The sequence below is a fragment of the Gorilla gorilla genome, chromosome 4 (assembly GCF_029281585.2).
Source record: "Gorilla gorilla gorilla isolate KB3781 chromosome 4, NHGRI_mGorGor1-v2.1_pri, whole genome shotgun sequence".
Lineage (NCBI taxonomy): Eukaryota > Metazoa > Chordata > Mammalia > Primates > Hominidae > Gorilla > Gorilla gorilla.
The window spans coordinates 81,207,291-81,233,272 of NC_073228.2; the positions used below are offsets into that span (position 1 = coordinate 81,207,291).

Genomic DNA, 25,982 nt, shown 5'->3' on the forward strand with positions numbered 1-25,982 from the left:
TAGGAGACTGAGTTCTGAGGACTACCCCAGAGTGGGGACAGAGTCAGGGCAAGCCCAGGCTTCCACACTGAGGACGTGAGCCACTGGAGAATGTCCAGGAGGTCCCCGAGAGAGGACAAGGCCCTGGGCTTTCAGCTGGCTGCACCACTGGCTGCTGTGTGGCCTCAGGCAGGTCCCTGCCGTCTGTTCCTCAGTTTTCCTATCTATAACTCAAGGAGGGCAGATGCTCCAATCTGTTCAGGGTGGAGGGTTCTAGAGCTCTTGCTGAGAGCTGGCCCGGCCCTGGGTGGTGGCTGGGAGAGGACTGGGCAGGAAGCAGACCCTGTAGGCCCTGCCTTTGGGGTCTGGGGGGGGGGGCGGGGAATTGGACATTGGCAGAGCAGAGTCTGGTACCAGGGTGGAGCAAGAACTGGGCCTGGGGCCCAGCTATCCTGGGGCCTGGGACCTACCAGCCTAGGGATGTCCCAGGTTGGGCTCTGGGCAGGTGGCAGCCAACACTGCTGCCCTGAGAATGACTGGGGCAGGGCCCAGCCTCAGAACAGGCATGGGGCCCAAGAAATCTATGCAAACCAACTGGATATGCTTTAAATGGCAGCTGAGGCAGCCCCAAGACACAGCCACTTAAGTCATTCACTAAACACTGGCCACAATTCCAGGGAGCCCAGCCCGGGTGACGCTGGAAACACAAGGGGTCAGAGCAGCTGTGTTCTGGGGGAGAAAGAGGACATGAAGGACATACTACATGGGAAGACAGTGAGCATTAAGGTGATTTCTCAGGGAAGGCTTCTCAGAAGAGGTGGCAATGAGTGAGGTTTTGAAGGATGTGTAGGAGTTGGTTAAGTAGAAAAAGAGAAAGGCATCCCTGGGAGAGGGTCAGGATGAGCAAAGGGAGAGCAATGAGCGAGAACTTGTGGCATGTGGGACTGGCAGGAGGCCCCCAAATGCCAAGCCATGTGGGGAGCCATGGAGGTGTTATGGTAGGACTCAGTCAGATATGGAGACAGGTGACAGGGCCAAGCAGGCTGGAGGGACAGTTTGGGAGCTGAGATGTGTGTGTGGCTGTGCGGTGGGAAGGGAAGGAGGTGCAGGGCCAGGGTGGGGCATGAGAGGTATTTCCTCTTTATCTCTCTTTAAGTTAGTTCCAAAGCTGCCACCACCTCCAGCTTCCTGTGCTGGGCGAGGCCCCCTCCGACCCAGGTCCTTAGCCACCTGCCCGGGCTCCAGGCACTCCCAGCCTCCCCCACAGAGGCTGCAGCTTCCAGTCGGCATCTGGGGCTGCAGCCTGGGTTCCAGGCCCCACTATGTCCCGCGTGGTTGTGTGACATTGGGCAGGTTTCTGTGATCTTTCTGTCAATTAAGGGGGAGAGGGAGGGGGGGTGTGTGAAGAGGGAGAGAGACGAGAGAATCCGACCCAGGGCCACAAGCTGGAGCCAGTGCCCCAGGCCCCTGTAAGCCAATGGGACCATCCAGACATGCCAGAGGGCATGAACGGGAGCAATCCCCCTGGGCCAAGCTGTCAGGGAGGGGCCTTCAGGTGGAGGAAATGGCCTGGCAATGGCTGGAAGGCTGGCTGGCCTACAGCTGCTGAGAGGGTCGCATTTGCTCAGGCAGGGGAGAAAAGATGACAAAAGATCGCAGTGCCGGGCCAGGCCTGTCGAGGGGATGCCAGTGGTCGAGGCAAGACTCTAGCAGGGCAGTTGGGAGCCATGGAGGGTTTCAGCCTCCCATGCCTCTGGGGTCATCTCTGGCCATTTGTGTCTGGGACACAGCAGGGATGGGGTCAAGCCCCTGAGTAACCTGCCTGAAGTGATGCCCAGGTGTGTCCTCGACTAACCTCAGCACCTGCTTTGCTCCCCAAAATAACTGCAGGGAAACTCCAGCTCCATACCTGACTTAGCCCATAAAGGCCTCAGGTGTGGGGGCAGAGGGAGGGCTGGGGCCTCAGAAATTCAGAGGTAGGCCTCGTGCCTATGCCAGGCCCACTCCTTCCCTGGGCACCCCCTCTCACCCCTGCCAACCCCAGGAGCCCCTGGGGGAGGCACAATGTACGTACGCCAAGTGCTCCAGAGCCAGCCCCATCAGCAGGGGCCACAGCGGCAAGTGACCCAGCCTCACAGCCCGTGGGAGTCAGGGATGGCTTCCTAGAGGAAGGGTGTGGCCCGCTGGGCCTGGAAGTTCAAGTGGATGTCTGCCAGGGAAGGCAGAGACAAGCCTGGCAGGGGGATGTGTGGGGGGAGCAGCAAACACCCGCGTACGAGCAGCTCATGCATCCTCCCAAGGCCCTAGGAGCTGAGCACCACCATCGCCATCTTTGAGATAAGCAGACAGAGGCACGGAGAGGTTGAGTGCCCCCCCAGGATCTCACAGCTGGCACGAGGTGGAGCGGGACTGCAGCCGTGTGGCATGGCCCTGGGCTGGGACACCCTGGAGGACAGCGGGGAAGCTCATAAGAACAGCTGTGGGACTGGGAGAGTCCCAGGCCATGCACTTGCTATGCAATCTAGTGGGGTGTGGGGGCGTCTCTGCCCCATCTGGGCCTCGGTTTCCACATCAGTAAAACAGGAATGATGCGAGATGGCCACAAATGGAGTGACACTGGTGTGGGGGAAGGAGCCGGGCCCTGGAGTTTCAGGAAGTGCTTTCTTCTTGCCTCCATCTGTCAAGCCATGGTGGGGGCAGGGCTGGCAGGGGACGTGGGAACTCCTGGGAGGGTGTGATTGCGATGCTCTCTGAGGGCAACAGCCACCCACACACTGATGCCGCCTGAGGAGTTTTGTGGGTTCTTCGAAGAAACCTGCCCCCTCAGGAAACTCCCGCCCTGGGCCACGCTGGGCACTGTTCCAGGACGGAGCTGGGGGCTTCCTGGTGGAGAAGCTCTCTGCAGCTCCCCTCCCTGGTAACCCCAACCCTGGGCCCCCTACGCTCCCCTCCTGCTGCAGCCTGTGGCATTCACCTCTGGCCTTGAGACACCCAGGCTGGCTGGGCACCTGCCTTCAGGTCTCCAAACCCCAGAAGACCCAGGCTGAGCTCTCCGGATGGTTGCCCTGAGCCCTATACCCAGCGGCTACCTTCCCCACGTCCCCTCCCAGAAGGAAACTCGCTGGGACAGGGGCCGAGGGGCCCCCATTCGTTTGGGGGCAGCAGTGGTCTAGAATCTCATGTCTAGGAGTTCGGGTTTCTCCGGAAGCCGTCCCTGAGACACGAGCCTGATAACAAGGAATTTATATAACAGTGGAGAAGAGGACAGGGAAGTGGGGGAGCCAGTGGGGCAAACTGTTGGCGTCATCGCTGCTGGGGGTAACCGGAGCTCCATCTGGCTGGGGGCCAGGGCCAGCTGGAGACAGTACAGAATGCGCACCTAGGAGTCATCCCTCCGGAAGGCCAGGCGCTGGGGCGTCTACCCCTCTGCTCCATCAGTCACCACTGGGAGTCAGACTGTTCCTGGGAGCCTCAGCCTGCCCTGAACCCAGGCCAAATATGTCAATCACCAGAAAAAAAGCCCCGAGGTCTGTACTGAGCAGCCTTCATCCTGCCAAGGCCGGCGCCGGGACATGGCCAGGACACTAGCGGCATGTGCAGCACCGCACGCCTTCTGCACTCAGCCCCGAGGGCTCATCAACATCCGAAACAACAGGAAAAGCCCCGCCTGGCTTCCACCACCTGTGCCAAGCTCAGTCTGACTCAGGGAGAGGAGCATTTATGGAAGGAGTGAAGGGGAACATTCTGTCATGGTCCCACCATGAGACCTGTGGCTGCTCTGGGCCTCAGTTTCCCCATCCGAACAATAAAGGGGTCAGAGCCAAAGCTGGGCTAAAACACTGGAGTTAGGAAAGCCAGTCAGAGACCACGCAGCCCCTCCGATGGTGGGTGTTCTAGTCCTGCAGGCTGCTGTCACGGAATGCCATCCACTGGGTAGCTTATGAACAACAGACATTTGTTGCTCACTGTTCTGGAGTCTGAAGTTCAAGATCAAGGTGCCGGCAAATTCACGTCTGATGAGGCTACTTCCTGGTTCACAGACGGCTGTGTCTTTTAGCTGTGTCCTCACATGGCAGAGAGACAAGTGAGCTCTCTGGGGTCTCTTTCATAAGGGCACCAATCCCATTCATGGGGACTGCTAATCACCTCCCAATGACCCCACCTTTTACTGCTGTCACATGGGGGATTAGGTTTCAATATCTGAATTTTGGGGGACACAAAGTCAGCCTATAGCAGTGGCAAATTCCTGAAGAGGCCAGGGGCTACCAGGAGCTACCAGGAGCCACACAGCAAGATAAGCAGGACTGGAAAAGGAGTTTCACTCCCAGACCCTGGGGATCTTGCAAGAGTCTAAGCATTTACCAGGCAACTTCTGCATACCCAGTTCTGTTTGGTCAGCAGCAAAAGGAACTTGTGCCTGTGAAAAAAATTCAGGTGGCCTGAGACTGTGGAATGGATATTTCCTCACCATATCAAAGCTACTATTATTTTTGTCATGTTTTTATATTTTTGACTTAAGAAGTTTTTTTTTTTTTTTGCCGGGTGCGGTGGCTCACGCCTGTAATCCCAGTACTTTGGGAGGCTGCGGTGGGCGGATCACGAGGTCAGGAGATCAAAACCATCCTGGCTAACATGGTGAAACCCTGTCTCTACTAAAAATACGAATATATATATATTTATATTTATATATATATATTAGCCGGGGCGGTGGCACACACCTGTAGTCCCAGCTACTCGGGAGGCTGAGACAGGAGAATCACTTGAACCCAGGAGGCGGAGGTTGCAGTGAGCTGAGATCATGCCACCGCACTCCAACCTGGACGGCAGAACAAGACTCTATTTAAAAAAAAAAAGTGTTTGTTTGTTTGTTTGTTTGTTTTTGAGACGGAGTCTTGCTCTGTCACCCAGGCTGGAGGACAGTGGTGCGATCTCGGCTCACTGCAAGCACCGCCTCCTGGGTTCATGCCATTCTCCTGCCTCAGCCTCCCCAGCAGCTGGGACTACAGGTGCGTGCCGCCACGCTCGGCTAATTTTTTTGTATTTTTAGTAGAGACGGGGTTTCACCGTGTTAGCCAGGATGGTCTTGATCTCCTGACCTCGTGATCCTCCTGCCTCGGCCTCCCAAAGTGCTGGGATTACAGGCGGGAGCCACCGCGCCCGGCCAAAAGTATTTTTTTAAGGAATGGGGGTGGGAGGTTCTCTATTCCCCAGGCTGGTCTCAAAGTCTTGGCCTCAAGTGATCCTCCCATCTCAGCCTCCCGAGTAGCTGAACTACGGTCATGCACCACCGAGCCTGATTTATTTTTTGACTTTAAAGAATCTACCATCTCAAAGGGAAAGTTAGACTGAGGTTGGCTGGGGTGTGGCTCACTGGAGTGTGACTTTTCTGTTTCCATAAGGGTGTGTGTTTGCTGGCACGGTAGGAGAGGCTGGCCTCAGGAGCTAAAATGCTGGGATTGTGTTCCAGCTCCTGCCTGCCTCTGCTGTGTGACTGTGGGTGTATTGCTTCACCTCTCTGTGCCTCAGTTTTCCCATCTGTAAAATGGGTGCAATCACATCTCCCTCGTCTCAGACCTTGAACACCTGGCACGGGGTGGGAGGCTGGCTGAGAGCCTGGTCTCACACTGCCTTCACCGGCTCCCTCTCTCCACAGGTGGTACTCGGGCAGGATTTCCCGGCAGCTGGCCGAAGAGATTCTGATGAAGCGGAACCATCTGGGAGCCTTCCTGATCCGGGAGAGCGAGAGCTCCCCAGGGGAGTTCTCTGTGTCTGTGAAGTGAGCTCTGGCCCTTGGGGGTGTGTGCAGAGGAGGGTGGGCGGGGGGTGGGCAGCATTTGAGCTGAGCCTTGGGGCCCGGGACGGGCTCACGGAGTGAGGGTGGAGGAATGGCATCCCTGCAGAGGGAGCAGTCCGGGCAGAGGCCTTCCGGACACAGGCGGTGGTCTGGGCACCCCAGGGTGCAGCCCAGAGCAGTGGGGTGTGTTGGGAAAGCAGGGTCAGGCCAGCTGTGCAAGGCCTCAATGCCAGGCTGAAGGTCCAGGCTTCTACGAGTATAGGAGTATAGGAGCCATCATAGGTTCTTCATCAGGAGAGGGCGATGTCCAGGGTGGTGATGTGGCAAGAGACTGAGGGCAGGAGAGTGCTGAAACGCCCAGGGCAGGTGTCCAGGATGTGCTCCGCACAGGGTCCCACTCTATGTGATATAGTTGGGAAGGTGCACCCTGAGGCCAGGCTGCCTGGGCTCAAATGCTAGTTCTGCCACTTCCTGGCTGTGTGAGCTTGGGCAAGTCACTTACCTTCTCTGTGCCTGTTTCTTCACATGTAAAATAGGCTATTGCATGGAAGAAACAAGTTGGTATATTTAAAGCAATTAGAATAGTCCCTGGCATGGAGGCAGGGTGGCCGTGCTGGGGAACATCTGGCATTGTATTAGGGTGGCCCTCAGCTGTGGTGTGGCAGCCTCTGGGCAGCACAGAATCCAATCCTAAAGGGCCACCCTGGAGTGACTGAGGAATCCAGGCTGGAAAATAGCAGCAGGAATGGGGGTGGGGGTAGACAGGGTCAGGCTCCTAGTTAGTCTCTGTCCTTCCTACTCTTAGGCCTTGGTAGAATCTAGATGCATTAATTCAAGGAATATTTATTAATTATGTGCCATGTGCCAGGATGCTTTAGGGGCTGGGGAAACCAAATGGGAAAAAAAACAAAGTTGCTGCTGTCGTGGGTTTCAGTCTTTGTGAGTGAACAAGAAAACATGTTAATACAGAATGAACCAAGGTGGTCAGGAAAGGGCTCTCTGAGGAGGTGGCATTGCAGCAAAGATCTGAACTAGGAGGTGGAGGCTTCCCAGGTGCCCAGGAATGAGAGGACCTGGGAGGAGAGGCTTCTAGGAAGAGGGAATAGCATTTGCAAAGACCCTGAGGTGGGAATGTGATTGGGGCATGTAGGAGCCCAGAGGAGGTGACGTGGCTGGAGCAGAGTGAGCGAAGGGCAGGGGCTGGAGTTCCACCCACATCCAGTGATCACAGAGGGCCTGAAAGGAGGTCGGGTTTTCTCTCAGAGCAATAGGGAGCCATGGAGGGTCTTGAGCAGGGGAGAGATGTAATTGGACTCCATTTTTAGCAGATGACTGTGAGTGCTGTGAGGAGAAAGAACTGTTGGGGGAGAGCGTGGTGGCAGGGAGGCCCGTGGGGAGTCAGGAGGGAGATGATGGCCTCTGGGACTGTACGAGTAGGGGCTGATGAGGGGACACAGAGAAATGGTTGGGCCCAGGCATGGAGGTGTGCGGGGGGACCACCAGCAGTACCAGCTCTCAGGGCTGCTGTGGGCACAGAGCCCGGAACGGAGGAGGCGCTTACCATGCCAGCTCTTACTGCCACCAGTGGAGCTAGCACTGGGGTGGTAAAGAGGCCAGCCGGGAGGAAGGGATGAAGGAAGGGGTGGCCCCAGAGGAGGGCAGAGTGGCCTCTCATGATCTCCTAAAGGATGAAGGCCAGGTGTGGTGGCTCACGCCTGTAATCCCAGCAGTTCGGGAGGCCAAGGCGGGTGGATCACTTGAGGTCGGGAGTTTGAGACCAGCCTGGCCAACATGCTGAAACCCTGTCTCTACTAAAAATACAAAAATCAGCCAGGCACGGTGGCGCATGCCTGTAATCTCAGCTACTCGGGAGGTTGAGACATGAGAATCATTTGAACCCGGGAGGCAGAGGCTGCAGTGAGCCGAGATTGTGCCACCGCACTCCAGCCTGGGTGATGGAGTAAGACTCTGTCTCAAAAAATAAAAATAAAAATAAAGGACAAAGAAATACAGGCCTGGGTCGATAGCTAACACTGGGGCTGGGTGTGGAGATGCAAGCTTGATGGGGCTTGGAGTCAGGGGATCCCAAAGAAGCAGACAAAGGCAGACTCAGACAGGCTGGGCCAGGAGCCCATGAGGGCTCCTGCTGGGGGAAAAGCATTCCCACCCACCTGATGCCTTCCAGGCTCTGCCGGGTCCCTGTGACTCCCATGTGTTCAGCCGGCCTGTTTTGAAACAAGCTCAAGCTGTTCACTGTGTGGGATCAGCACGTCTGCTGCTAGCCCTGCAGGGTGGCGAGCTCCCCTGAGCCTGGAGGCACCCGCAAGGCATAGGAGCCTATGGTCAGGAAGGCGGCTCTAGGGGTGTGTTCGTCCATTTAGTGTTGTGATAAAGGAACACATGAGGCTGGGTAATTTATAAAGAAAAGGCGTTTATTTGACTTGGTGTTCTACAGGCTGTGTAGGAAGCATGGCACCGGCATGTGCCTCTGGTGAGGCCTCAGGAACCTTTTACGCATGGTAAACGGGGAAGGGGATCCGGCGCATCACATGGCGAGACGGGGGCAAGTCGGGGAGGGAGGTGCCAGGCTCTTTTCAACAACCAGACCTCATTCATTACTGCAAAGAACCACTGATGAGGGTCTGTCCCATGACCCAAACACCCCCCACCAGGCCCCACTTCTAACACTGGGAGTCACGTTTCAATGTGAGATTTGGAGAGGACAAACATCCAAACCATATCAGGGAGGCAGATCCAGCGTCTCAGGGGTCACAGCCCCCCGCATTCACCCTGAGCCCGGGCCCCCAGTTGGTGGAACCAGCCATCAGCCTTGTTCCCTTCCCTTTTCTCCTGGGGGCAGGCTGGTGATCCTGAGGGGCAGCAACGCGCATGCCCCCTCTGAGCCTCTATTTCTCCATCTTAAAAATGCGAGTGCTGTCAGCATGTGCGTGTGTGCGCTTGTGTGTGCTGGGGGGTTACTGTGCGTTCTTGGCCCTGACTGCCCACCCCCGGGATGGTGTGGGCACCTGGAGCCTGGAGTCCCCGCGGGCTCACCCCCCCACCCCCCAGCCCAGCCCCCACTTCCCTGCAGCCCCGGGGAGCTGCGGCTCCTGCGGAGGCAGGACGTGGCAGTCTTCCAAGTGTCGGCTGTCCAGGGCCTGGTCATCTCCTGGGAATGGCGTCCGCCAGGCGGGCTGGCCTGGCTGAGTGGCTCCTGGAACCAACCCCAAAGCCCAAGGTCACCCAGCAAAGTGGGGGCACAGGGGACTCAAACTACTTCTGGAGCCCGAGTTGAGGGGGAGGGGCTGGCCCTCCCTCCGCCCTCCGGCTTCCTCCTCTAACAAATCACGCGGCCTCACTCTCCAAGTTAGCGCCCCAGTGTGCTGCCCCCTTCACGCGTCTCTCTGTAAGTGCAGCCACCTGCGCACACGCACATGATCAGACCTGAACACCCCAGCCTTGTGAGTTTGCTCGGCACGCATTTATTGAGCATCAGCTGTGTGAAAACCACAAGGCAGGACTGAAACAGGAGACAAACCAGAGGCATGTGAAGGGGAAATGGTCACAGCCTGGCCCAGGGGTCTCTATGATGAGCAAATGAATACATGAAATTCAATGACAGTGGATACATTCCACATAGTGAAGGCACCAGGGAGGAAGTGACATCTGAGTTGGGCTCTAAAGCATGAGTAGGAGTTTGGTGCACAAGGAGAGTAGATGATATGCCAGGCACAGGAAACAGCGTGAGTAGAGATCTAGAGGTGGGGAAGCGAGGGCTGTGTTTGGATAACAACGTGTTTTCTGACCAGGAGGGAAGATGGACAGTCTTAGGGAGCAGTTCTTGAGCAGGCGAGCCAGCACCGGTGTTTCCTGGGAAGGGATCTGGAAGCGACCCTCAGAGAAATCCTGGCCTGTGCCCCCCAACCCTTTGTCCAAGGCATACTGGCCAAGTGTGCCCAGGTCAAAACTGTCAGGAGCTTCCTGGGCTTGGCTGGCTGTGGGTTGTACACAGCACCAGCAGGTGGAGCCCTTGACCCTTGGCTTCTTCCTGCCTGGGCCCAGGCTCCTGGGTCCTGCTCCCATTCTGTCCATCATCTGTCATGGGGCCTCTCAGTGGTCCTTGGACAACCACCAAGCAGGGGTCAGAGTTGGAAGCTGAGACTCAAATGGGGCATGTGGCTAAGAGCATGGTATTTTGAGCAACAGTCAGCTCTGACACCTGCTAGCTGCTCGCTGTATAATCCTGGGCAAGTTACCCCTCTGAGCCTCAGTTTCCTCATTTATAAAATGGACAGCTATGTAACATGTTTTTCATGATGACTGGCACATGATAAGTGCCAGTTATCATAATTATATTAAGGCCCCAAGGACCGCACACCAAGCTGGGGAGGAATTAGGGAGCCCCTCCTGGCCTGGAATGCTGCCCCCCACCCCCTGCCCATGAATCCAACACTCTTAGAGAAGAGGCAGCAGCACAGCGAGTCAGGGAACCCAGATGCTGGGAAGCCGGGTGACCTGATGGCCACCTCGGAAAATGACAGCCTGGCAGATTTGTGTGTAAGAGCTCTTCCACCCTTGCTGGTTGGTACTTGGGAACTCTGATGGCACTATGCATGGCATCTCTGGCATACTCACACCAAGCCCTGTAAAGCTGTCAGAGGTAGGGTTTATGGGCCTCATGCTGCCTCCTAGAGCAACTGTGGCCATAGCTAGCTGCCCTTTATGAGTTTACAAAGGGCTGTCCCCCTCCTCCTCCAGGGAGCATGTCTGAGCTGGCGGGCAGCGGGCCAGGGGCCAAGGCTGGCGTGCAATGTCTGGGCTGCCTAACTTTTGCCCCACACTCCTATCCAAGCTACTGTGGACTCTTCTGCCATAAATGACAGTTTGTCTCCAAGTGACATATTTGCCTCCTTTCTAGCCAGAGGTACCCTGGAGTCAATGCACATGTGTTTGCCCTGCCCATCTGGTCACTGAATCCCTGCTGTGTGCCGGCCCTGTCCCAGGGCCTGGGGATTCAGCCAGCAACAAAATAGGGCAAAGCTCTCTGTCCCTCAAGTGCCCATGTGCTACTGGGTGACAGACAATAAGTGATTAGGAAATTGTATAAAATCTTACACAATGACCAAGGCTTTGGAGAAAATGAAGCAGGGAAGTGGTGGAGGGGGGGGTGCAATTTTAGGAGGAGGGGACTGGCTGCAGGCAAGGACGGGGAGGAAGTGAGGAGACCTGCCTGATCCCCAGAAGCCCAGCTTGCAGGTAAGGAAACTGAAGCCTGGAGAGATGCAGCAACTTCCCCAAGGTCACACAGCGAGGAACTTAGAGCTGGTGCCCACCTACCTCTGTGCCCTGACAGACCTGGTCTGTCCTCCACCCACCCTCCCTGAGCTCCAGAGACCCAGCAGGAGTCTGTCTGCACCAGTGTCCTGCCCCTCCCAAGCTCAGCTTGACTCTGGTTCCTGTCTGCTGCAGAACAGGTTGTTCCACCCCTCCTTTTCACAGATGGGCAAACTGAGGCCAGAGAGGGGCCATGCCTGATGGAGATCGCCCAGCAGGCAGTTAGCACCCAGGTGGGTCCACACGTCCACAAGCCCTGGTTGGGGTGGTGGAGGGGGTGTCCTAGGGCTCCTGCCCCCACCCCAGCCTTGTTTTTCCTCTCTCGGCTGACACTGTTACCTTTGCTGCTGCTGCTGCTGCTGCTGCCACCAGGCCAGAAAAACTCGCTGGGCAGGACTGGCTGCTGCCAGCATTAGGCCTGACTTGGTCCTTGGGGCTTTTCTGACAGCCCAGGGGTCAGCCTAGCCCCTTGTTCCCCTGGGTAGGTGGATGTAGGGGTCACACAAAGAGACAAAGATACTCATGATTGCTCAGTGAGAGACTCACACATAACAGTCACTCCACACAGTGGGAGACACACACAGACACACACACACAAGCATCCCAGGAATGCACACTCAGACACAATGGAGACGCTCTCACACCCCCGGCACTGCCCACTGAAGTGAACAGCTCCAGCAGCCTCTCCTCTCACCAACTCAGGCCCACAATCCCAGTGCCCCCTCCCTCCTCTGGCTCTGGGAGGCTCATGCAGCAGAGCTGGCTGCACTGGATCCAGCCCTCCCGGTTCCGGCGCCATCTGGACTCAGATTCAGTTCCTCCTGCAAGCTCTGAAGTTCCCACAGGCCTTGGGAAGGGGAGTGGAGAGGAGGTCTGGAGAGGCCCCAGAGGGTAGCCCCAGTCTGGGGGATTCTCAAATGCTTTGAGGCTCCACCTGGGCCTTGAAGGATGGCTAAGGTCAAGACTAGACAGAGAAAAGGGAAAAGGCATTATTTCTGGTGAGGGCCGTGAGCAAGAGCCCAGCCAGGCTAGGGAAAAGGGCCAGGCTGGGAGAGGGAGTGACAGCTGGGATGCTGGGCTGTGAGACGACAGAGACAGCACCGCTTGGCCTCAGGCAGGGGCTGGCTCAGCAGGAGGGGCTGCACCCAAGCCTCACTGTCCTCTGCTGTAAAGCAGGACATTTGGACCAGGTGGGAGAAGGGACAAGATTTGCCATTTACTGAGCACCTAGTATGTGCCACACACAGACTAGGTAGGGGCTGGCACATGCACGTTTCCCAGATTTGAGAATTCTCCAGTTCCCAGGTTGGAAAGCCCTAGAATCCCTGGGTCCCTGGCTCCCTTTCCCTTATCTCCTGTTCTCCACTCCCTGACTCTACTATATGATCAAAGAACTGCTCCAGATAACGTTCTATCTGCTCTAGATAAACTTTCCAAGTATCTAAAGATGAACTTCAAATACCATAAAATTCAAAGTTGTGGTCGTTTGGGTTTGAAATCATTTTCAAACCCACCACACCCTTTCTGTCCCCTCACCCAGAGGAGTGGGGCCACCTGTACGCAGGCCCCTCCTCGGGGCCAACAGGGAGTCAGGGCCTTCTGCCTGGGTACCCGGTGCCCCAGAGGTGGAGTCACTGGGATCCCTGTCTCCAGGCTTCTCGCCTGCCCAGCTGTGGGTCACCGTCACTCCACTGCTTGAAGCAGTGCTCCCCCCCAGGCACCACGGCCAAAGTTCAGTAAACCCTGGGCTGGTTAGCACGTGGCACTAGGGAGTCATGGGGCTCAGAGGCTGCCTCTTGGAAGCCTCTGGGAGGCTTCGGAAGGCCAGACAGGGCAGGAGACACACATCTGCCTGCACACCCACCTCCGCGTCATGAGCACATGGACACACATGTCCCACAGCTGGCAACACAAGTGGCTGAGTCACTGGGAACAAGGTCCTCTGACGGCACGTGAGCAGCTTTGTCTCAGATTTGGGGACCATTGCTCCACCTGTCGAGAGCCTCTGTTCTCATGGGGAGAACTAGCTCTCTTTCTGGCTGTGTGACCCTGAGGGCTGGATGCATCTTAGAGCAATGGGTTGGCCACCGGAGCCTGGGTTCGGGGTCAGAACACCTGGTGGGCTGCAATCCCAGTTCAGAACCAACAGAAGTGGGTTTCAAGAACAAAGCATCGCAATGAGGACCTAAGACCTGGAAAGTGATGCTCTGTTTGCTGAGTCCCAGCTAGACTGGACCTTCAGGGCCCACTCCTGCCTCCCTGCCTTTTTAGTGTCTCATATGCAAGTCATTTTGAGTAGCAAGTTACAAGAAGGCTATGAGAGGGGATGAGGGATCCAAGAAGGCCCTGACTGCGTGATGGGGTCTGATGCAGCTCTCACAGGATGCGCCATTTTACCTGGGCCTTGAGGCATGAGTAGGAGTTCAAGAAAAATTCCTTCCAGTTGGAGGAAATACTGTGTGCAAATGCCTGGAGGTGTATTTAGAAGTGGTTTGGGGCTGGGCGCGGTTGCTCACACCTGTAATCCTAGCACTTTGGGAGGCCGAGGTGGGCAGATCCCCCAAGGTCAGGAGTTTGAGACCAGCCAGGCCAACATGGTGAAACCCTGTCTCTACTAAAAATACAAAAATTAGCTAGGCGTTGTGGCAGGTGCCTGTAATCCCAGCTACTCGGAAGGCTTAGATGAGATAATCGCTTGAACCCAGGAGGCGGAGGCTGCAGTGAACCGAGATCGCGCCATTGCACTCCAGCCTGGGTGACAGAGCGAGACTCCGTCTCAAAAAAAAAAAAAAAAAGGGAGAAGTGGTTTGGACCCCTTGACTGTAATGGAGTAGGGGGAATCCCATTTTGCCCTATGCCTCATACAGACCAGAGGGTGGGAAACTTGAACACATCTTTATCTTAAATCTTTCATCTTAAAACATCAATAAGGAAGGAAGCCGCCCCAGGGATGACTGGTGGAGAAACTCAACCACAGGCAGGGATAGGACAGATGGCGCAGCAGATCTGGGCAGCTGGGGTGACAGACACCACCCTCTTGTTCAGGAGAACCATAGACCTGAAGGAACTCAGGCTGTGGGTGAACCCAAGCTTGCAAATGTATTGCAACCAAATTGTTTAACCAGATTTCAATTTACAACCCAGGAGAGGTGTGTGTGTGTGTGTGTGTGTGTGTGTGTGTGTGCGTGTGCGTGCATGTGTCCCATCAAGGCATCAAGTGCTTTGGACTGGTGGTTGGATCTCATTTAGCCCAAATGTGAACAAAAAGATCCCTAGCCTGTGGCTCAGGAGGCTGAGGGGCTATCTACCTCCCAGTGGCCATCCTGTGCCCCTACCCTGCCTCACCGGGCTCACAGGGCCCCAGGCTTTCCCAGCTATTAGCTCCGCCAGCCACCTGAACAGGTGCCCTCCCTCGGGGTCCTAAACTGTCTTCTTTCTGGTTGGGAGCTGGGACTGTTCTGTGTTCTCCCCACAGCCCCTAGCCCAGCCAGGTGGGCCTAGGGTGGCTCTGTTGGCAGCACCCACACAGCCCCCAGGGTCCCAGGCCTCTCAGCTCCCTTGCAAGGAGTGCACTATCGCCCACATTTGGCAGGCCAGGACGCAGAGGCCCAGAGAGGTGGGCTGGGGTGTAAGTCCAGGCAGGCTGGCTATGGAGCTGGGAAGGGTAGCTAAGGTTTGGCCAGGCAGAGAGGATGAGGCAGGGAGGGAGGGCCTCCTGGGGGGCACAGCCCAGGTAGCAACATGGCAAAGTAGAAATGGACTTGGAATGATGAGCTCTGGAACAATAGTAATATCATAATTGGAATAATTATTATTGCTATTGTTATGTGATAATAACCAATCAGGAGGACATTAGGCAACGTTTTACATGTATGAGCTCAAATGTGGCCCCAGCTCTGACCTTTCTTGCTGTTGTGGCTCTGGGCAGGTCGCGGCTGCACTCGGGGCTTCAGTTTCCCCACTGGGGCATGAGGATTTCAAGAAAAATTCCCTCTAGCTGGAGGACACTCTGTGTGCAAATGCCTGGAGGTGTGTTTAGAAGTGGTTTGGACCCCTTGACTGGAATGGAGTAGGGGGAATCCTGTTTTGCCCTATGCCTCATACAGACCAGAGGGTGGGAACCTTGAACACATCTTTTTTTTTTTTTTTAGAGACAGAGTCTTGCTCTGTCGCCCAGGCTGGAGTGCAGTGGCGCGATTTTGGCTCACTGCAACCTCCACCTCCTGGGTTCATGCCATTCTCCCGCCTCAGCCTCTGGAGTAGCTGGGACTACAGGCGCCCGCCACCACGTCTGGCTAATATTTTTTTGTTTTTTAGTAGAGATGGGGTTTAGCCAGGATGGTCTCGATCTCCTGACCTCTTGATCCGCCCGCCTCGGCCTCCCAAAGTGCTGGAATTACAGGCGTGAGCCACCGCGCCCGGCCTTGAAAACATCTTTATCTGAAATCTTTCATCTTAAAACATCAATAAAGCAGCAAGCTGCCCCAGGGATGACTGGTGGAGAACCTGAAACATAGGGCCCAATTTGCTCCTCCTGGGCCGTGAGGCAGGCCAGCCACCCCCGAAGCACAGCGGGGCAGCGCTGCAGTCATGTCTGCCATGATCTTGACCCACAGCTGCACCGCCTCCAGTCCCAGCCCCACAAGGCCTGTCCTGGGTGGACACGCCGAGTGTGAGAGGTTCCAGTTAGTTCCTCTGCCCAGTCCCAGCCAGGACAGGCTCTGCCTCTGGCCAGTTTGAAAGAGCAGACTCAGCCGGGCGCGGTGGCTCAAGCCTGTAATCCCAGCACTTTGGGAGGCTGAGGCGGGTGGATCACGAGGTCAGGAGATCGAGACCATCCTGACTAACACGGTGAAACCCCGTCTCTACTAAAAATACAAAAAAAATTAGCCGGGCACGGTGGTGGGCGCCTGTAGTCCCAGCTACTCGGGAGGCTGAGGCAGGAGAATGGTGTGAACCTGGGAGGCGGAGCTTGCAGTGAGCCGAGATAGCGCCATTGCACTCTAGCCTGGGTGACAGAGCGAGACTCTGCCTCAAAAAAAAAAAAAAAAAGAAAAGAAAAGAAAAAAGAAAGAGCAGGCTCTCTCCTCCGCTGGGCTAGAAGGTACTTGGGGCGATTTGGCGGTAGTGGGCTGGCTGGAAGGCTGGGCACAGACGGGAAATGAGAGAGAAAGGGGCCTGTTTGCTTCATGGGAGAGGATATAAAGTAAATGAAGCTGGACATGTAAGTGGAGAGCCAGATCTTGAGTCTGAGGTGTTAAGAGTTTACCCTGAGGCCAAGGGAGAAGCCACGGAAGGTTCATGGGAGGGGGAGGACGTGAGACATTCAACAGGTCTGAGCTCCTCTCATAGCAGTAGGCTTTGGTCTGAGTCAGGATGAGTCTAGGACTTGCTCCCCAAGGGACTGTGGGGACTGGGAGGAGCAGGGGAGCAGGGAGTAGGTCCAAGCTGAGGGGAACAACAAAGAGATGTGAAGGAGACGCTCTCTGATCACGACACACTCAGAGGTACCCATTTCACGTTGCCAATATGCCAGTCACTGTGCACTTATCCATAACGGAGATGTTATCATTATGAGGAAACTGAGGTTCAGAGAAGTTGAGAGACTTGCATGAGGTCACACAGTGAGAAAGTGGCCTGGTTCAGAGCCCACACCCTTAACCCCATATTCCACTGCCAGATGGGACTCCCCAGACCCCATGTGGAGCTGGGTCAGTGGGGCCTCTCCCACTTGCACCTTATCTGACTCCAGGTCCCACCCTGAGACAGGCTGGTTCCAGGTGGTAGTGAGATGGGAGCCCCTGGGACCATGCCAGGCTGGGACGGCCACCATCTGAGGTGGCCCCGGGTGCTTTCCCCTAGCTATGGAGACCAGGTGCAGCACTTCAAGGTGCTGCGTGAGGCCTCGGGGAAGTACTTCCTGTGGGAGGAGAAGTTCAACTCCCTCAACGAGCTGGTCGACTTCTACCGCACCACCACCATCGCCAAGAAGCGGCAGATCTTCCTGCGCGACGAGGAGCCCTTGCTCAAGGTAGGGGCGGGTGGGGGCTGGCCTGTGGGAGCCTCTCTACCTCTCCTGCCATCTGCAGCAGGGGAGATGCTGACACTGAGGCCAAGCACAGGCCTGGTCTCCCTTCCCCAGCAGCTTGGTATTGCAAGAGGCGTCCAGCCCAGGCTTCGAAGTTATATCCTGGTGGCGGCTATGGTGAGACTTGCAAGGGTGGGAAAGGAGAAGAGGGAAAGAAAAGCAAAGGACAGAAGGAAAATCCCATGGGGACAAACTGTCTAGCTTGTTCTCAGCTCCTAGAATAGCATGTGGCACACAATAGGTGCTCAATAAATGTTCATTGAGTGAAGGAAGGTACAGACCCCCACTGAGCATACTGGGTACCATGCACTGAACTGGTCTCTGTACTCTGGGAGCCTCATCATGCCCATTATACAGATGAGGAAACCGAGGCTCAGAGAGTGCAGTGACTCATCCAAGGACACTTACCTGGTAGGCTCAGTCCTGGTTTCTGCTCGCGGAAGAGTTGACCTTGGGTGTGGGGCAGCATGAGTGCTCGTGGGCGAGATCCTGGCAAGCCGCGGGGTGGGCGGTGGGGGGTCGGGGTCATCCACCCCTTGACCTTGCAATAACAGCAATTTGCCAGCCAGCCCTTTCATCAAGGAGCCCCAAGGGCCAGCTCTGAAGCTGATTGGGATGCCGACAATAGCCACTGGGGTTATTAGCCCCAACAGGCTGTTTTCTTCAGGAGCGGGGATGCTGGCAAGGCCTGGGGCTGGAGGTCAAGACCCTGGGACACTTGAGCTTGGGCTCTGCAGAGGAGATGGGGAGTGCGGCCAAGGCCTGGGGAGAGGCTGATAACCGCTGCAGAGAAGCTCCAGCCATGTCTTGTTCCTAGCACCTCCCCACCACCTTTCCATGTGATCAGAGGCCAGTTCATCCCCTCAGTGTTCCCTCTGTTCAGTAGGATGAGCCCTGGGGTCTGATATGCCAGGGGAGTCAAACAGTGCCTTGAGAGACCCCCACTAGTTTCTCCTCTGTTGGCCTTCCCTGCCTGACCCTGAGTGCCCAGGTCACTGTGAGCTCCCAGGCTCAGGGCACTTTTCTCTCCAGCTGGGCCCCTGTCTGCCAGATCTCCATCCTCCTCCCTGTTCACCACCTGGGCCAGCTCTGCCTTGGAAGAGTGTGAGGAAGCCAGGATGGAGCTAGGGCAGGGGCAACTGAGAGCTCCCCTACACCCAACACCTCGCTCTGGCCGGGGCCGTGGGGTCACCCACCCTGTGGCTCGAGTCCAGAGCTGCCTCAGTCCCCTGGGACCTATGACGCCTCCTCCTTCCTGGGCAGAGAGCTGCTAATTACAGCTTCTCTGCTGATCCTATCACCCATCCTGGATGAGATTCTGCAGGTTCAGAGCTGAGATCTTGGTGGGCAGGCAGGGCCAGGGTGCTGGGTGCAATAGTCATGGTGCCAGGCAGATGTGCTGCAGAGAGCTCCTATCCAGCTGCCATTCACAGGTGGGGAAACTGAGTTCCACAAAGGGCAGGGACCTACCCAACATCACACATGGGGCATAGATAGGAGTGGAGCCCAGGCCTGAGAGCTCAAAGTGACAATTCTCTCCCTCAACGGCTGACCAAGGGCAAGAGCAATAAACACGACTCTTAGCTGCACGTCACTTTACAGTTTACATGGCCCATTCTCATGGCTTTGTGGCCTGGAGTCAAAAGCTACCATGGCTGCTGCAGAGTCGGGTAAATAAGATCCCAAGAGAAGCAGGGACCTAACCAAAATCCCACCCTAAGGACCAGGACTCAGGTCCCCTGACCCACCAGCCCTATTGTCCCAGCTGGGCGGCTGGGAAAGCCGTGTTCTATGTAGATGCAGCATCTGCACAGCAGACAGGCAGGGGTGTGGGCAGCAGGAGGCCCAGTGGTGGCACTACCATTGATCTGGACTTAAAAGTTCAACTCCGGTGCTGCCCAAGACCCCTCCTCACCTGTGGCAAATCACTTCTCTTGGGTGCCTCTGAGGGAGGGTGGGTTGCAGGGCTTCTGAAGGCACCCTACTAACCACCTCCTCTTCTTGCAGTCACCTGGGGCCTGCTTTGCCCAGGCCCAGTTTGACTTCTCAGCCCAGGACCCCTCGCAGCTCAGCTTCCGCCGTGGCGACATCATTGAGGTCCTGGAGCGCCCAGACCCCCACTGGTGGCGGGGCCGGTCCTGCGGGCGCGTTGGCTTCTTCCCACGGAGTTACGTGCAGCCCGTGCACCTGTGAGCAGCCCGGCGGCCGATCTGGCCAACGGGCCTTTTTACAGGAACTGAGGTCCAGAGAGGACATGGACACCCCCAGCTCGGTCAGAGTCACACGGGGCTCAGTGGACGGCCTTGGACTGAACGTGGGCTCCTAACTGCCTCCGGCCGCTCTGCACAAACTGGGATGGCCCAGGTCCCCCAGCAAGGGTACCCAGCAAGGGTAGCTCCGGGGCTTCCTGGCTGGTTGCTTTCCATTGGCTGCCAGCTGTGTGACACCACAGGGCGGAGTCTGTGCAGGCCCCGCCCACCTCCTCTTGTCAATGGCCCCATCTGCCAGGAAGGTTGAGGACTCCCAGGTTTCACCCACTGGAGGCTCAACCTAAGGAACCCTGGCCATGGTGGGTGGGTTCACCTTGGGCTGACCACCCACTGGGCCTGCCTGCCCCTCCCTCAAAAGGCCCCTGGAGTTGTTCAGGCTGTTGGGAGGTGGCTCAGCCTCGAAGGACAGACTGCACACCTGTTGACCTAAACTCACTGGACAGACTCCAGGTGGACACCAACTCCTCAACAGCCCCATGACTTCAGCTCCACCTGGGGCACCCAGCACCCCACCACAGGGCTAGAGGCCCTGAGACCCTGAAAAAGGGGCGGGCAGTAGGGAAGGTGGAGGCACACTCCTCTTCTGTTGGACAGGTGAGCTCTGAGGGCAAGCCCTGGGCCCAGCCACGCAGAGACCCTGGCTGCCCTGGCTCTTGTTTGTTTAGGCCCAGGTTCTGCCCACACCGGGGCCCAGCAGAGCTCTCAGGAGGCTGAGAAACCTCCACGGCAGACAGAAAGTTGGGGCCAGAGCTAGGTTTTAGAGATCCTACAGGATCCCACATGGGACGGCTACCTAGGTGGGGCACGGCCCCTACCCAAGAACAGGAGGGTCCTCCAGAGAATGTGCCACCATCAGGGATATGAGCAGGGCCTGCCCAGAGCCTGGGCACCTTTGGGAGAGGGAAAAGTGAGGTGGGACTTGGAAAGGCTTTGAACGCCAGGCTGATGGTTGAGGGATGGTGGGCAGGGAGGGAGGGTGAAGAGGCTCCCTCTGGCATTTGGGAGCTGGTGGGTGGAGGGAGGAGCCCTTGGAGGTGGCTGCAGTCCCTTAATGGGGGGCCTTGCTCTGGGCATGTGGGGCTCTCCCTCCATCCAGAGCTGGCCCAAGACCCTTAGAACCCTGAGTGCTGGCAAATCTCACTGCTCCTGACCCAGCCTGTGTATTCAAAATGAAAGCAGTAAAACCAACATCAGGATGTCCATCAGAAATCTAATTTTCCTTCCAATGCTGACTGCTTTGGTGCTGTTTTTGAAATGTCACATTCTTTTCTCCCATTTCCCCCCTAATTTTTCAGGGCTCCTGCTTTGCTGGCTTGGCCAGTTCTTGGGCACCGAGCTGCTGTGCAGCTGTGAGGGGAATCTGCCCCTCTTGGGGCCTCGGGATCCCCATGAGGGAAATGGGTGGACCTGAGGACTCAGAGCTCCTGCCTTTCTGTCCAGGATGGCAGTGTCAGGCGAAGTAGGCATAAAAGAATATGTTGACACACATGAGGAGGATGGCATTGAAGCCACAGACACGGGCCCAGAAGGCGTGTTTCTGGGGTGTTTGGCCATCACCTGGAGGGGGTTGCAGAAGGAGAGGGACAGATGAAGGACACAAGGTTACACCTGGTGCCCTTGCCTCCAGGCCAGGGTCAAGGTGGAGGAGTGCCTAGGGTCATCCACTTACCTGCTTTAGTTCCCAAGGGCAGATCCTGAGCCAGGGTCCACCAGGTAAGGTTCTCAATCTGTAAGAAATGAGTGAGGATAGGGTTGGGGGTGGGGGATGGCAGGGTGGGGGTGACCCAGACAGGATCAAAGGTTGGGGATGGCAAGATGGCAGCTGAGTTCAAAAAGGGACGGGGCTAGGTAGTCCAGGGCTAGAAAATTCTGAGTCAGAGTGGGTCGGGGATGAGAATGGGACCAGAGTAAGAAATTGTTAGGGGTCAGGGTCAGGGGTCAGGGCTGGCTCACCTGGACACTCTGTGGGGGTGGGGTCAGCAGGCTTCCAGCCACCACAACAGCACCACTGAGTGCAAAGAGGGCGACAGCGAAGTGCAGGTAGTGGATGCTCCCCAGGACGGCTGGCCGCGTGTCTGGCTCTCCGCAGGGTGGGGCTGGGTTCAGGAATTCCAGGACCAGCCTCGTGGCCCCCACCACCAGCCCTGCTATCAGGCCCCAGAAGGCCCCCTGGGGAGGAGGGAGGCAGGGCATGTGGGGCTACGGGAGGAGGACCAAGGCTCCCCCCACAGGCAGCAGGGAAGAGCAAATTGTGGCATGTCCCCAGGGAGAGCAGACCGCCGAGTCCTGTCCCCTGACACCCACCTGCTCGTTGGCACGTTGCCAGAAGACGCCCAGGACAAAGACTGCAGTCACTGGTGGGGCCAGGGAGCTGGTCACTGACTGCATGTAGATGAAGAGTTGCCCGCTGTTGGAGTCCTGCAGGACGGGGATCCAGGCCACACTCACGCCGATGAGTGCCACTATGACCAGCCTGCAGGCGAGTGGAAGGCAGGCAGCGGTCGTCCTGGGAGGCTCTTCTTCAGCTCTCTCCCACCTCCCCTGGTCACTAAGACTTGCTCTCTAATCTTTCCCCTGCTACCCCAGCTCCAGCCTCCTCCCTGGCCTCTGGTCCACACCACCAGTGACCTGGCCAGTTCTGCCCTGCTCCAAACCCTTTGGTGGCTCCCTGGATCCTGCAGGTGCAGCTCCTGACTCTAAGTGCTGTCTGCTCCTTCCCTGCCCTGGGGTCTCTGCGGAGCCAGCCCTTGGAGCTCCGCCATGAAGCTCCCTCTTGTCTCTCCTTCAAAGCACCTGTCCCAGTCACCTACATGCACATTTACCTGGGTGTCTACTTGTTTACTGCCTGTCTTCCCCTCCCGATGGAAGCACCAGGAGAGCAGGAGCCTCATCTCTTTAGTTCATTGCTGTGTCTCCCAGCATATAGTAGGTGCTTACTAAGCATTTGGTGAGTGCATGAATGACCACTGCCCCCCGATCTGGGCCAGACTGACTTCCTGGTGGTTCTTTGAAGACACTAGGATTTTTCACACTGGCCGGCATTTGTGGGAGCTGGGACCTCTGGCTGGCACATCCCCACCCCGACAGCCCTGTGCTGCACATCCTTCACAGGGCAACCTGCTTACTAAGGATGCAAAGTTTGGAGCCAGAGGTGTGGGTTGGGGTTAGAGCCCATACTCCCCAGCTGTGAAGCCGGAGCCCTGCTGGGCCAGTATGAGCCCGTCCCCTCCTGTCCCCTGCGTGTCAGCTCCTGCCTACCTCTCCCTTAGGCCAAGAGCCCCTCTACAACAGGCACATGCTACACTTGTTCATCCAACAAACCACTGGTGAGGTGCTCACCTGCGTAGGACACTACCCTAGGATCCCCAACTGGGCGATGAGTGGGACCTGGTGCCTGCCCAGCACTCAGAGTCCAGCAAAGAAAACAGATGAGCCTCTTACCTACACTCGGGCTGGGCTGGAGCAGCTCAGAGGAAACATCAATCTAGGAGGGCTTTCAGGAGGAGGCACCCCCTCCCTGAGCCTTGAGGGGCATGGGACCTAGCTAAGGGGATGAAGCTGGGGCAAGGCATCCATCTGCTCCTCCCTGGCTGAGCACCTCACCCCTGTGTCCTGGGTCAGTTGGCATTCCTCACCCCCAAGGTGGGTGGTGGGTGACCCGCTGGAACCCTGGCTGTGGTGGCAGGGGTGACAGAGGCTATGTGTTCAGCTAGGGTGGGTCCTCTCAGCGCCTGTCCGCCTTCCTCCCTCCCTTTCTTCCCTTCTAGGCCTGAGGGAGAGGGTGGAGGAAGGAGGTGCCACCTTGATTAAGGCTAATTAACCCCTAGCCAGGCAGGCAGGCGGGCGCTGCCCTCATCAAAGGCCCAGGCGGGCCTCCATTAACGCCTGTCCACCCCGCCCTCTGCACACAGCTCTCTCGCCCAACACCAGACTCTGCATCTCTGTGCCAGGGCTGGGGCCACTCCAGCCAGGCCCTCGCTTTCTTACCCAGCCTTCTTACCTGGCTGCCAGAGGACCCCCAAACCCAGAGGCTGCTCCTTCTGCCTGGAATGCCACTCCCTCTCATGCCACCGTCAGGGTGGACAGTGCCCTCCAGCATCTCCCTGGGCTGCAGCCACAGTTACTGTGGAACATCTCAAGGAGGGGTGTCTGAGATCTCTCCGAGACCTGCACAGGGTTTCCGGGAGGCTGTGGGCCCCATTTATGGACTGAACAGCCGGGAACACAGACAGGGGAGAGTGGGGCGGGGGGGGGGCAGTGGCGGAACAGTGGACTGAGGTGTGGGGGCTTGGGGCAGGCATACAGGAGGGGGGGCAGGTCATCGCTGTCCCCCAGCCTGTGACGGCTCCTCCAGCCTCCGCTCAGCTGGACAGAGCCATCAGGGTCACCGGCATGGTACTGCACCCGGCCCTGCGATGGCCTCCTCTCCAGGCCTCTGGGCTGTTGGTCTTCTCTCTGTAAGCCTCGCCTCTCCCTGACAGAGACTGTTGTCAGGCCATTCACCCTACCAGAGATCCATGACCACGAGGCCTAGGAGATACCGCTCCAATGGTGGTGTTTAGGGCAGGAGGAAGCTGAGACGGCTTTGAGGGGCTGGGGGTGTTGAGGGTATCCCAGTGCTGTAAGAGGGACGGGAAGTTGAGCTGGCCAGCCTGACACCTGGCACGGGGCCCTTTCTGCTCTATCCAGCTGGCAGCTGAGAGAACTGGGGCCCAGAGAGGGTGAGCAACCTGCCCTGCACCACGCAGCCTTGTGCCTTGCTCCTCAGGGAGGCCGACTGCCAGGCTTGCAGGGCTAGGGGCGGGGGGTTGACTTGGCAGAAGAGGTGGGAAGGAGGGCAGCTGGGTGAGCTGGCGCAGCAGGAGGCCAGGTCAAGACTTCGGTTGCAGGTGGGAGTCTGGGTGAGGAGGCCAGGAAGTAGTGGGCAGGGGACATGAGGGCCACTGGGCAGGTACAGGGGCTACCAGTGTCACACACTGGGTGGCAGGAGGGCATCCAGGTCCCAGGGCCCAGGATGCTGGAGCATGGAGGGGCTTAGAGCAAGGTCTGGCCGCAGAGGAGACACATGGTCAGAGAGGGGCAGGGTCTTCCCCAGGCCACACAGCTTCTGAGGAGAGGCAGGGGAGCCAGAGGGGGAGAAGTGGTCAAGGGGCCAAGTGCCCAGGACACAGGGACATGGAAATGTCCTGCCCAGTGAGAGGTGGGAGGCTCCTTGTTTTGGAGAATCCTGTGAGCCCGTGGATGAGCTCACTCGCACCCGCCTCTGGCATGTCCCAACAGGGCCCTTCCAACAGAAGCCTGACTGTTTTGCATCCCCGGGACAGCTGCCTGGAGCTCTGGAGGAGACCCCACCCCCAGGATGGGTGCCCTGGGCTCCTGGCCAGGGGGTGCTCTGTTGTGCCAGAAGGCTGGACCCCCAAGCAGCAGAGTGTGAGCCACACTGCTCAGAGGACAACAAGAGGGTGGGACTGGAGGGCCAGGGAGGGCGCAAATAGACACGTGCACATGGGAGCTAACCTCTGAGGATGTAAAGGCATAAGAGTGATAGAATGGGCTGGGCACACTGGCTCATACCTGTAATCCCAGCCCGCTGAGGTGGATGAATAACCTGAGGTCAGGAGTTCGAGACCAGCCTGGCCAACATGGTGAAACCCTGTCTCTACTAAAAATACAAAAAGTAGCCGGGCGTGGTGGTGCGCTCCTCCAATCCCAGCTACTCAAGAGGCTGAGACACGAGAATCTCTTGAACCCGGGAGGTGGAGGTCGCAGGGAGCCAAGATCGTACCACTGCACTCCAGCCTGGGTGACAAAACGAGACTGTGTCTCAAAAAAAAAAAAAAAAAAAGAATGATTCAATGGACTTTGAGGACTCAGGGGAAACGCTGGGAGGGTGTGAGGGATAAAAGACTACACATTGGGTAGAGTGTACACCACTCGGGTGATGGGTACACCAAAATCTCAGAAATCGCCACTAAAGAACTTATTCGTGTAACCAAACACCACCTGTTCTCCAGACACAGCCCCGGTCCTCATGAAGCGCCCAGATATTTGGAGAAGGGTGTCGGGGAGGTCTCTTGGCCTGTAATGGCCACATGTGCTGTGGGAAGAATCTGGCAAGAGTCCCTGGGGTATGAAGGGGAGAGAGGCTCATTCCTTGGTTGAGGGTCTCAGGGAGGCTGCACAGAGGAGGGGACACAGGCAGAGTCCAGAAAGATCAGCATGAGTCATCGAGGTGAAAAAGGAGGGGACAAGCTGGGCTGGGAGGAAACAAGCTGGAGCTCAGTGGGGCCAGGGCCATGGAGGCTGAGGGACGTGGCAGCCCAAGTGTGGCCAGTCCTGAGTGCTGGCCCGGGGGCCTTCTGTGGCGCAGCTGGGAACCATCAGGAGGAATGGGGGCCCAGGTTTTCGGGGAGATAGAGAGATCTGTGGCATGGTTGGGGAGGGAGGGCTGGCCCCTGCAGAAGGAATCCAGCTCGAGGGTGGAGATGCATCCCAGATGAGGGCTGTGATCACACAG

At 57.2% G+C, this 25,982-nt stretch overlaps 2 protein-coding genes across 6 annotated transcripts in view; one reads left to right on the plus strand and one right to left on the minus strand.

The window, feature by feature from the left end:
* LOC101142742 (GRB2 related adaptor protein) overlaps positions 1-20,412 on the plus strand; it is a 41,445-nt gene extending 21,033 nt beyond the window's left edge. The window contains exons 5-7 of one of the 2 annotated variants that reach the window (XM_004042143.5): positions 5,633-5,755; positions 16,970-17,138; positions 19,203-20,412. In XM_004042143.5, coding sequence (XP_004042191.1) covers positions 5,633-5,755; positions 16,970-17,138; positions 19,203-19,388 — 478 coding nt within the window. In that variant the 3' untranslated portion in view covers positions 19,389-20,412. The remainder of the gene's footprint in view (positions 1-5,632; positions 5,756-16,969; positions 17,139-19,202) is intronic. The other variant, XM_063706608.1, reaches the window with a different exon arrangement.
* Positions 20,186-25,982, minus strand: part of SLC5A10 (solute carrier family 5 member 10) — a 70,093-nt gene continuing 64,296 nt past the window's right edge. For 3 of the 4 annotated variants that reach the window (XM_004042141.4, XM_004042140.4, XM_055385971.2), the window contains 4 exons: positions 21,770-21,938; positions 21,419-21,634; positions 21,135-21,192; positions 20,186-21,022 (listed from right to left, as the gene is read on the minus strand). In XM_004042141.4, coding sequence (XP_004042189.3) covers positions 20,916-21,022; positions 21,135-21,192; positions 21,419-21,634; positions 21,770-21,938 — 550 coding nt within the window. In that variant the 3' untranslated portion in view covers positions 20,186-20,915. The remainder of the gene's footprint in view (positions 21,023-21,134; positions 21,193-21,418; positions 21,635-21,769; positions 21,939-25,982) is intronic. The other variant, XM_063706606.1, reaches the window with a different exon arrangement.